This window comes from Haliotis rufescens, unplaced genomic scaffold (genome assembly GCF_023055435.1).
Source record: "Haliotis rufescens isolate VD_foot unplaced genomic scaffold, xgHalRufe1.0.p SCAF_4, whole genome shotgun sequence".
Lineage (NCBI taxonomy): Eukaryota > Metazoa > Mollusca > Gastropoda > Lepetellida > Haliotidae > Haliotis > Haliotis rufescens.
In genome coordinates, this window is record NW_025964112.1 from 6,537,136 (window position 1) to 6,549,919 (window position 12,784).

The following is a 12,784-nucleotide window of genomic DNA, read 5'->3' on the forward strand; positions in this document are numbered from 1 at the left end:
CCGGTTTTCTGGCTATACGTAAATCGCATGCGAGCACGCCCCCACTACACTGTGTGGCAATTCACGGAATAGCACCCTCTTTACACAACGATGCCTTAGGCTAGGGTTTTCTTTGATTTCTTGCTTTACAGATATTCTTCGAATAAGCCTGGTTGGTGTGTGAGGAAAAGCGAAAATAGACCCTCAACATTTATTTCCTAGGACGTTCTTATAAATATATTGACAACTTGGCAGTCGTCTAAGGGTTGGTGTGCATTTTTGTTTTTCATGTTAGTTCGTAATCGACTGTACAAACAATTGTTCTTTTCAAATTTGGTGGTGGTGGGGGGGTGTTCTTGTTTGATCAGAAACCCAAGCCTGTCGTATGAGGCAACTAACGGGATCGGGAAGTCATCGGTTGATGCATGTGTTCGTATCCCAACTGTGTACATCGATGATCAAGCTGTCAATTGCTGAATGGTCTGGCCAAGACTGTTTATTTACAGACCGACATCACATTGCTGGAATATTGCCGAGTGCGGAATAAACAACAAAACAAATGTTTGAGGTCGGTTCGGTCTGTTTCGTCACACGTTCAAGTAAAGTCGTCTTGCCTTAGTATATACATGTTAGCCAATGAAATAAATATACAGCAGGTAGCTGATAAAACAACACGATCCCATTAAAATCTTGACTGACAACGGGACATAACTCTGCAGATAAATATGCACCGACTTTGACTGCCATGGTCGCTTGAGTTGTGAATGCGCGTGTCGTCTTCAATCATTTAGCAGTAATATATACGTGGTACACAAAGTATGAGTGCCACAAACTGTGGCCGTACGGCTGGCCCTGTCGTGTAAGACGCCGCAATTCACTGTGCAGAATTGGGGGTTCGAATCCCGGTTCACCCAGATATTGTTTCTAGGGTTGTCAGCACCACACCTGTGCTCATGGGTTTCACCAAAGATGTACACGCCTGAGGCCTGCATCACTTCAGGTTTTCCTCCCACATAGAGCCGACACTTTACACGTTGTTGAGACATAGCTGCTATATTGTTTAATGTGTAAGACGGAATCCACTTACTCACATATCTGAAACGTTAATAAAAAGCTAAAACATTATTTAATTTAGTTTATTCATTGTCATACATATATGTAACACATTTCATTTCTTCCTTCAAAATGTTTCAGAATAAGAGCCAGCACTTAAAGAGTTGACTGATCAACCATTAAATAAACCTAATGCTCTTCGAGTTTACAAATATTTTCCCAATGTGGAAGCAATACAATATTTTTTATAATCTAAACATATTCTGGGTTGACCTGAACAAGTACATTTCATATTCATATACCTTATAACTTCAATCTCAGTTGTACAAAAAGCTGACGACACAAACACATCCATAGACACATTCCATGACCCAACATTGTACATGTTCATGAGAACATGGGGGTTAAGGAAAATCCCCTGCACTAAAGAGGATGGAAAGAGAAATGTCAGTGAGGGACTGTTAGTATGCTTTCAAAACAACCACTAGCTTATCCCGTCAGTGAGCAATGGTCCGATGTCACATATGTCAATGATGTAATTGTCACAAGGGGTGGATGTCAGCGAGACCTGAAGCTTGAGTGTGTGTCTAGGCATCGGCCTATGACTTGGCTGCAGTGCTTGCTTGTTGCTGAGCTGCTATCTGGGCCTGGACCTTCAGTTGGATTACTTCCAACACAGCTGCAACAGATCAACCCAGGATCAATTAGAGATCAACATTACATATTTCAGGGTGTTATTGAGTATTTGACCCCCAGGAAATTGTATTTGGACAAGAGGTGTAACGATACGATGGGGTCGCGATATGATACATATCCGTACCCATGTACTATGGTTGCAATATGACTCATATCCTGTCTCTCTCACCTTGCATTAGGATTCTAATTTCTGATTGATTATTTATTTCCATGTATACCCCACTGACAGCTCAGGTACATCTTTCATATATACCCCATTTGGAAACACTGACTTCTTAGGCCAGGCTTTTTTCATTTTTAGGATTACGGATTTTTCAGCCCAAAGTCAAGGGTTGGAGGAGGAATACCGGGGTAACAAAAAAATTTAAAAAGCCAGATGCATTTTTTTTTAATGCAGAATGCCTCTGGCATACTTTATGAACATATTCTGTGCTCAAAAGACCGTCATTTGTGATGATAAAGCCCCTTTTTACAATAAAAGTTCTACCACTTACAACACGGACAATTGTCAAGGGAGGCTATTCATGTTCGGCTTCGTGATCAACAAAGATTGATTATGTATCTCTTTACTAGTTTACCATGGCAAATTCATATGTTATTTATTAAAAGGTGATGATAACAAATAAAATAACTGACTACGTGGCTATCGGCGGGGGGAAAAAAATGGAAATCTGATTTATTTATTTTTTACACTTTCTAAAAAATTAGAGTCGGCAGGTCCGTACTCTGAAAAATATAAAACGCCTGGCCTTACCAAAACAATTACAAGGATATGATTGTAGTTTCTCAAAATGGAACACCTATCACATGTAGTTTAGCTAGCTTAAACGAGCACATCCAATTGTAATGCCGGGTGATAACTTTTGATGTGTGTAAAAGGTATACATCAGATCTTTATTCAGTACAGTACAGGCCTCAGGCCCTTTGTACAAAATGTATGGCATATTTATGGCAACAGTCACAATGATAAAATACGTGTTCTCTCTTCTTTACTGTGATACAGATATTTATCAATATAAATAAAAAGGTGTGGCTTGCCACAACCTGATGAAAACAGTATCAATAAACAGACTATAATTCTGTGAGTTAGATAAATGTGTTGTCAAACGGTCACTCGGTTTTTCTCTGACATTGTTGGTGAATGACCATGCTGAGTTAAATTTATCACAATTGTTTTGCCAATATACAGCCCTACCAGTCGACAACATATTATGCTCTGCAACATTTGGTGATGTTACAACAAACAAATAAATCCTCACCTTGTTTCATTCTATACTTTTCCTGCATAATGGGCTGGATTTTTTCAATTTGTTTTGTTAAGAACTCAACTTTCCTCTTGAAATAATCCTTGCCCTGGTCTATTGTCTGAAACAGATAAGGGATTATAAGATGTACAGTTTAAGTAGATGTACAAAATAGTCTTTTTTCACAGTGTAAAACACTTCCTTGTTTTTCCAGGCTTCTGTGAGCTTTTGCAGATTCTACTCCAGAATCCCAATGTATTTTAAACTGAGTTTGATCTTATGGCACTTTGAACAATGTTTCAGTGACGAAGGTCATAAACACAGTTTGTTGGTGAAACCCACAAGCAGGACATGGCGCTGACAAACCTAGGATCATAATCAGGACCAATTTAGGATTCAAACCAACGATCAGCAGATCCTGGCTCCATTTTTGACATCACAGCACAACAATTAAGACTCATGGACAACCTGTGCCCCCTCCCCAAACCCCCCTCCCACACACAGACACACAGACACACAGACAGACAGACACACACACACACACACACGCTTCAAAGGCAGGCCCATCCCTGAAGGGAGTACCTACCATTTCTACATAGTAGCCTGTCCCAATATCGACCAGGACGTTCTGGACATCACTCAGCTCCCCAGGCACATACATCTAGCATAGGGTCAAGGAGAATACACTGAATCCTTGAATCTCACAAACAGTCCATGCACTTCAAAAGCAAAGTACATCAGTTATGCATATATGAAAACTCCTCAAGAACCTCAAGCACTTATCATGCTTATTATTCCTTGTGTTCAACTACTACACACACATGCAAAATTGTTGGATAGCCATAAATTATCAGACTCAGTAATTACAGCATGATCAGTTAATGATCTGACATATGACACATTTGACTACGTGAATGTTTTTCAAAACTGAAATTATCATACAGGGCCCAGTTCCACAACGCAAACGTAGCTCTAAGACGATCATAACTCCCATACTTTAACATAGATTTACGACAATCGTAGCCCTACGATTGCCTTGTGGAAAGGGGCCCTGGACTGCAATTGTTTCTCTGTTTTTACACCATGGGATGATAATGCAGAGAGCTCGCCACATCTTCATATGCACTTTAGATAGCAATTACTGATGTGGAATGTCATACTAAACCTGGACAGGGCTGGTACAGTTCACAACATTAACAACATGAATGACAAGGATACAGAACTTGTGAGAGGCACTAAGATGTCTTTGTTGAGGTTGTCGGGTGTGGCCTTGTTCAGACACTCCTGCGACTCGACAAATTTCCCCTGTGCCAGCTTCAGTTGGTTCATAGAATTGGTAAAAAACTCTACCTCCTGCAAAAGACAAGAAAAAAATGTTCAACACATGATAGGGTGCAGAGTGTGTGACAAAATGCAGCTAGCTTCAATCATGCGAATAAAGACAGATAAGTTGACATCTATCACTGATGTATAGTGAGAAAAGGCGAGAGAGATACATGCACCTTGGCAGTACATGTCATGCAGTGTTCAAACCTTTTATCATGCACATTGTTATCATATCACAGAGCTACAGATAAGCTGCGTATTTGCGTAAAATACCCCCAAACTATTCCAAACCCAATTACTTTCAATTAACTTGCGTACAGAAATGCATGCATTAAATGGAAAACTCAATTTTTGAAACCAGCACGCATAAATACCCAATGAAGCTTTTTCAACATGCGTACAACGGAGCTAATTTCCGAAACACAATTACGAGCTAATTTACTTTCTGTGTCAAGCCTATATTTAGAACTGTTATATACATCTGAAACATTATTTCATTTTTTTTTCCTTACTCATTTCGGGGAAAAACCCAATAGAGTGATGAAGAGATGAGTGAAAACAATATTGGTTACCAAATGAAAAATGTAATAACCCAATTAATATAGAAACCCTAGAGTAAAAAATCAATTGCTCAAAAAGTTATCTGGAGCTCTGATATAAAATAACCATGATGATTGGCAGGACAAAATAATAATAAAAATCGCAGACATTCATAATTAATACCAGTTTCAGATTAATACATACATGATGAATGACGATTCTGTATTTCTAAGTAATCTCTTAACACTGTATAATGACTAAAATTCTTGTTTCTCGGTTGCTATGACAAACCTCGGGGACTGCAAAGAAATTTGGTTGCCTGGGTTGGTTACCCGGTGTATATCATATTACATATTAGATGAGGTCTCTTCATACCAAGAACTCTACATTAATTATCTAAACTGGTTATATAGGTATCAATTAACACCAAAATGATCGTTACCTCCTCGACTGAAGCTAAAACACTTGACATCTATTCACAAATTTACAAACTGACAAACATGCATATATAATTTCGTGACACTCAATTGATGACAATTACGCTCAATTCTGATCAGGACGATTCAAGTGGAATGTTTATATATTGAGTTATATTATTCCAAACCTGATCTAGCTGTTGTGACAGTTGATTTAACTGTTGTATAGGAAGGGTCGTAAGATCGACAGTTTGTCCCGATTTGGCAGCCATGCTTCCTTGCTGGTAGGGAAATTTTGTTCTAAGGGAGGTAACTCTTGCGATTGTATTTTGTTACATACCACACACAACAATCAGCATGTGTTTGCTGCAAGTACTCGACGACAAAATCCATCTTCACTAATGAATCCCAATTTATGACAGAGTGTTATTTACTTAATACCTGAAGAAATACCATAGTTGAAATCCATGTTGTCAAAACGTGGGTAGCTGTAAAGACTTATCTAATCATGTGTATTTCCAGGTGTGCAATAACACACAGAGATGTACTGCTACAAGTGATCAATTTATTGTCTATAGTGGCATAAAGGCGAAGGTGTATTATTAGTAATATTCTTACAGTATATATGTGCTAAATCTCGCCTATTGTTCAAATATTCACACAGATTGAGATCCTGGGTAGAATATATAGGTCTTCAACAACCTATTCTTGCCGTAAAAGGCGACATTGCTTGCAAGAGGTGACTAACGGGATCGGGTGGTCAGGCTCGCTGCTTTGGTTGATGCATGTCATCTTATTTCAATTCCAATCGATGCTCATGCTGTCAGCCACTGGGTTGTCTGGTCCAGACTCGATTATTTACTGGCCGCTGTCACATAGCTGGAATAGTGCGTCGTTAAACAACAAACATCCCTCAGATTGGTTTAAATACGTACTTGAAGACACACATAACAATAATTTGCAACACTTTGGTTGGGTCCTGTCTTTGGTCAAGGCCAGTGGTATACACAGGTCACACACAGCACCATATGCAGTACATTACACACGAGGGTCACACGCAGCAATGACGTGCATACCGTTTTTTACTTTGTATGGGATATGCAGGGGGTGGAGTTCAACATATCTGTGTTGTGGGGTTAACATACTTGTGCTGGTGGGGTTAACATACGTGTGCTGGTGGGGTTAACATACGTGTGCTGGTGGGGTTAACATACCTGTGCTGGTGGGGTTAACATACCTGTGCTGGTGGAGTTCAACATACCTGTCCTGGTTGGGTTAACATACCTGTGCTGTGGGGTTATCATACCTGTGCTGGTGAAGTTAACATACCTGTGCTGGTGAAGTTAACATACCTGTCCTGGTTGGGTTAACATACCTGTGCTGTGGGGTTATCATACCTGTGCTGTGGGGTTAACATACCTGTGCTGGTTGGGTTAACATACCTGTGCTGGTGGAGTTCAACATACCTGTGCTGGTCGAGTTAACATACCTGTGCTTTTGGGGTTAACATACCTGTGCTGGTGGGGTTAACATACCTGTGCTGGTGGGGTTAAAATACTTGGGGATAACCAAAGTGGTAAACATCTAAGACCTGCATCGCTTCGGGCTTTCTTCCATCATAAAGCTGAAACGCCGTGATGTAACTGGAAAAGTGTTCAAAGCGGCGTTAAACCCAATTCACTTACGAACTCACTCACTTATAAACAATTGACTCAAGTTCCAAATATGGGTTTGCCAGTGTGACACCGTGAGTCATGTGACAGTTTATGATCAAACTGGAAGTTCACTTGGACATTGTGTTCTCACGCGGTTTCTTTTACCCTTGTCCGTTTCCGTACCGTAAATATCAAATATAGGAAATAAATATGTTTATTATGCTTGCCTATGGCTCGTATAATACACTTTCGTATTCTCAAAATATGTCATTCACTGTACGGAAACACACACATCTGTACAGAATGGATTTTTTTGTACATCACTAATTAAACCGCCATCTTATTATCATGCATCTGTTTCAGATAATAGAACAGGGCAAGGATTATTTCAAAGTGAAAGTAGGGTTTTTAACAAAGCTTGTTGAAATAATCCAACCATTATGCACAATAGACTGTAGAATGAAGCCGGGTAAAGACTGTTAACAGTTTAAATGTCCAGCTGATGTCGTCGATTCCAAAAGAAAGCACATGATTGTTATTCTAATAACATTAGAAAACTTTGCAAAGCATAAAGTGGTGATTTTATTCCAGCTCCCAATGTTAATCAAACTTTCATATTTAACATGTTTGTTTCTGAATGGTCATGATGCTCACATGTGTAAGTGAGTGAGTGAGTTTGGTTTTGCGCCGCTTTTAGCAATATTCCAGCAACATTACGGCGGGGGACACCAGAAATGGGCTTCACACATTGTACCGATGTCGGGAATCGAACCGGGTCTTCTGCGTGACGAGCGAACGCTAGGCAACCCCACCGCCCCCAGTGCTAACTTGAACAGATAACAATGGCGGATATTGGATATTCAGTGCACACACATCTTGGTATGTCAGCACCATACCCGTGCTCGTGGTTTTCAGTCAAGTGGAGAACATCTCGGAGTTGTATCACTTCGGACTTTCTTTATCATAAAGCTGACACACTGTGATAAGACTGTTGATTGTTTGAAGCGGAGTAAAGTCAATTTCTTTCGCACTTAGGGGCGCGGTGATAGATTTTACGAGCGCTTTTACAGACAAGAGTTGTCTCCCATGGACCGTTTTGATTTTAACAGTGGCAGCGGACTTTCGTTTTAAGAAGTCTTCGAAACTAATACTGTTGGTAATCGCGAACATGTTTCAGAAAATCATAAAAAAACACACTTGCATTTGGTGGAAGCTGCAGCAAGATATACCCCGGGGGGTAATTAAACTGTCTCCCCAGCACACACAAAGAAACATTAATGTGTGCATTTTAACTTAAAGCAATCCACATGTCCTCTATTTTTTCACGTTCTCTTAACATTCCTTGTAATTAAAGTACACTAACTATTCCTGAAAATGTCACTCTACCTCAATACACTTAAATACCTGTTATAACACGCCAAGTTCCGCAAGACATTATTCACGAGCTGTATGACGCATTTGTTTCGCTGTTGGGCGGTATAGCGGTAACTACTTTGTTTATAAAGGAATTCAAATTAGACAGGTTATATTTCGGTAGCCAGTGTGCCGCGCTCCTGTCTGAAAGGCATATTTAATTACGGAAACAGCGTGAACACAAACGCAGCCAATTTGCGGCTTAGTGCAGTCGGGTGTTCACAGGGTGACTTGTGATGTCAGCCGATAACGGGTAGACTTGTAAACAGACGAGGAGGGGGCTTGGTCTTACAAGGGAAAACACAATGATACACACAATGTATTAAGTATTTCTTTAAAGCGGGAAGTGGAATTTAAAAAGGAAGTGGAAGGTAGAGGTAATGGTGAATACGTACATTATCTCAGTATTATTTGTCATTCAAGAAAACTGAATTGGTAGTGTAATATTTTTTATAACATTCATCGTCATTGTTATCATCACCACCATCATTATCAGCAGCAGCAGCTGAAAATATAGTAAAGCTATTTCAATCGAGTGAAATAATACAGTAATGCCAGAACTACTTTCAGTATGCCTCAATGACAGGTTTATATCATCCCGTGACCTGAACAGGTTGACATGATCAGTCGTGGCTGCGCTACTCAAGAAAATATATATCTTGTCAGAGCCCTCTATGAAATAAACATGTTTGACAAGAAACGACCAATATCCTCTATATATGTCTATAACACGATTCACTTCTATAGACGAGCATACACACGTACTACCCGTTGTTCTTCCTGAAACACTTTGGATTCGAAAGTAAGTAGTTAAACTGTCTTGTGTTAGCGTTTGACTGTATATACTTCTCAGAAGGAGCTGAAGAACTTCGGATTCTTTTATTATATAACTTTAGTTAATCTGTCATAGTAAAGAACACCCGATTCTTTTATATAACTTTAGTTAATCTGTCATGGTAAAGAACACCCGATTCTTTTATATAACTTTAGTTAATCTGTCATGGTAAAGAACACCCGATTCTTTTATATAACTTTAGTTAATCTGTCATGGTAAAGAACACCCGATTCGTTTATATAACTTTAGTTAATCTGTCATGGTAAAGAACACCCGATTCTTTTATATAACTTTAGTTAATTTGTCATGGTAAAGAACACCCGATTCTTTTATATAACTTCAGTTAATCTGTCATGGTAAAGAACACCCGATTCTTTCATATAACTTTAGTTAATTTGTCATGGTAAAGAACACCCGAATCTTTTATATAACTTTAGTTAATTTGTCATGGTAAAGAACACCCGATTCTTTTATATAACTTTAGTTAATCTGTCATGGTGAAGAACACCCGATTCTTTTATATAACTATAGTTAATCTGTCATGGTGAAGAACACCCGATTCTTCTATATAACTATAGTTAATCTGTCATGGTAAAGAACACCCGATTCTTTTATATAACTTTAGTTAAACTGTCATGGTAAAGAACACCTGAATCTTTTATATAACTTTAGTTAATCTGTCATGGTAAAGAACACCCGATTCTATTATATAACTATAGTTAATCTGTCATGGTAAAGAACACCCAATTCTTCTATATAACTTTAGTTAATTTGTCATGGTAAAGAACACCCGAATCTTTTATATAACTATAGTTAATCTGTCATGGTAAAGAACACCCGATTCTTTTATATAACTATAGTTAATCTGTCATGGTAAAGAACAACCGATTCTGTCATATAACTTTAGATAATTTGTCATGGTAAAGAACGCCCGATTCTTCTATATAACTTTAGTTAATTTGTCATGGTAAAGAACACCCGATTCTTTCATATAACTTTAGTTAATTTGTCATGGTAAAGAACACCCGAATCTTTTATATAACTTTAGTTAATTTGTCATGGTAAAGGACACCCGAATCTTTTATATAACTTTAGTTAATCTGTCATGGTGAAGAACACCCGATTCGTTTATATAACTTTAGTTAATTTGTCATGGTAAAGAACACCCGATTCTATTATATAACTATAGTTAATCTGTCATGGTAAAGAACACCCGATTCTTTCATACAACTTTAGTTAATTTGTCATGGTAAAGAACACCCGATTCTTTCATATAACTTTAGTTAATCTGTCATGGTGAAGAACACCCGATTCGTTTATATAACTTCAGTTAATTTGTCATGGTAAAGAACACCCGAATCTTTTATATAACTTCAGTTAATTTGTCATGGTAAAGAACACCCGAATCTTTTATATAACTTTAGTTAATTTGTCATGGTAAAGAACACCCGAATCTTTTATATAACTATAGTTAATATGTCATGGTAAAGAACACCCGATTCTTCTATATAACTTTAGTTAATTTGTCATGGTAAAGAACACCCGAATCTTTTATATAACTTTAGTTAATCTGTCATGGTGAAGAACACCCGAATCTTTTATATAACTTTAGTTAATCTGTCATGGTAAAGAACACCCGATTCTTTTATATAACTATAGTTCATCTGTCATGGTAAAGAACACCCGATTCTTTCATATAACTTTAGTTAATCTGTCATGGTGAAGAACACCCGATTCGTTTATATAACTTTAGTTAATCTGTCATGGTAAAGAACGCCCGATTCTTCTATATAACTTTAGTTAATTTGTCATGATGAAAACACCTGAATCTTTTATATAACTTTAGTTAATCTGTCATTGTAAAGAACGCCCGATTCTTCTATATAACTTTAGTTAATTTGTCATGGGAAAGAACACCTGAATCTTTTATATAACTTTAGTTAATCTGTCATGGTGAAGAACACCCGAATCTTTTATATAACTTTAGTTAATCTGTCATGGTGAAGAACACCCGATTCTTTTATATAACTATAGTTAATCTGTCATGGTAAAGAACACCCGATTCTTTCATATAACTTTAGTTAATTTGTCATGGTAAAGAACACCCGATTCTTTCATATAACTTTAGTTAATTTGTCATGGTAAAGAACACCCGAATCTTTTATATAACTTTAGTTAATCTGTCATGGTGAAGAACACCCGATTCTTTCATATAACTTTAGTTAATTTGTCATGGTAAAGAACACCCGAATCTTTTATATAACTTTAGTTAATTTGTCATGGTAAAGAACACCCGAATCTTTTATATAACTTTAGTTAATCTGTCATGGTGAAGAACACCCGATTCGTTTATATAACTTTAGTTAATTTGTCATGGTAAAGAACACCCGATTCTATTATATAACTATAGTTAATCTGTCATGGTAAAGAACACCCGATTCTTTCATACAACTTTAGTTAATTTGTCATGGTAAAGAACACCCGATTCTTTCATATAACTTTAGTTAATCTGTCATGGTGAAGAACACCCGATTCGTTTATGTAACTTCAGTTAATTTGTCATGGTAAAGAACACCCGAATCTTTTATATAACTTCAGTTAATTTGTCATGGTAAAGAACACCCGAATCTTTTATATAACTTTAGTTAATTTGTCATGGTAAAGAACACCTGAATCTTTTATATAACTATAGTTAATATGTCATGGTAAAGAACACCCGATTCTTCTATATAACTTTAGTTAATTTGTCATGGTAAAGAACACCCGAATCTTTTATATAACTTTAGTTAATCTGTCATGGTGAAGAACACCCGAATCTTTTATATAACTTTAGTTAATCTGTCATGGTAAAGAACACCCGATTCTTTTATATAACTATAGTTCATCTGTCATGGTAAAGAACACCCGATTCTTTCATATAACTTTAGTTAATCTGTCATGGTGAAGAACACCCGATTCGTTTATATAACTTTAGTTAATCTGTCATGGTAAAGAACGCCCGATTCTTCTATATAACTTTAGTTAATTTGTCATGATGAAAACACCTGAATCTTTTATATAACTTTAGTTAATCTGTCATTGTAAAGAACACCCGATTCTTCTATATAACTTTAGTTAATTTGTCATGATGAAAACACCTGAATCTTTTATATAACTTTAGTTAATCTGTCATGGTGAAGAACACCCGAATCTTTTATATAACTTTAGTTAATCTGTCATGGTGAAGAACACCCGATTCGTTTATATAACTATAGTTAATCTGTCATGGTAAAGAACACCCGATTCTTTCATATAACTTTAGTTAATTTGTCATGGTAAAGAACACCCGATTCTTTCATATAACTTTAGTTAATTTGTCATGGTAAAGAACACCCGAATCTTTTATATAACTTTAGTTAATCTGTCATGGTGAAGAACACCCGATTCTTTTATATAACTTTAGTTAATCTGTCATGGTGAAGAGCACCCGATTCTTCTATATAACTTTAGTTAATTTGTCATGGTAAAGAACACCCGATTCGTTTATATAACTTTAGTTAATTTGTCATGGTAAAGAACACCCGATTCTTTTATATAACTTTAGTTAAACTGTCATGGTAAAGAACACCCGAATCTTTTATATAACTT

At 37.1% G+C, this 12,784-nt stretch overlaps 1 protein-coding gene across 1 annotated transcript; it reads right to left on the reverse strand.

Annotated features, from left to right (window-relative positions):
- Positions 1–1,099: 1,099 nt before the first annotated feature.
- LOC124143043 (prefoldin subunit 5-like) lies at positions 1,100–5,555 on the reverse strand. Its single transcript, XM_046511840.2, has 5 exons — positions 5,443–5,555; positions 4,191–4,325; positions 3,559–3,633; positions 2,988–3,093; positions 1,100–1,711 (listed from the first exon to the last, which is right to left on the reverse strand). Exons 1-5 carry the CDS (start codon positions 5,524–5,526, stop codon positions 1,632–1,634), a joined length of 480 nt encoding a protein of 159 aa, XP_046367796.1. The 5' UTR covers positions 5,527–5,555; the 3' UTR covers positions 1,100–1,631.
- Between the last annotated feature and the right edge of the window lie 7,229 nt (positions 5,556–12,784).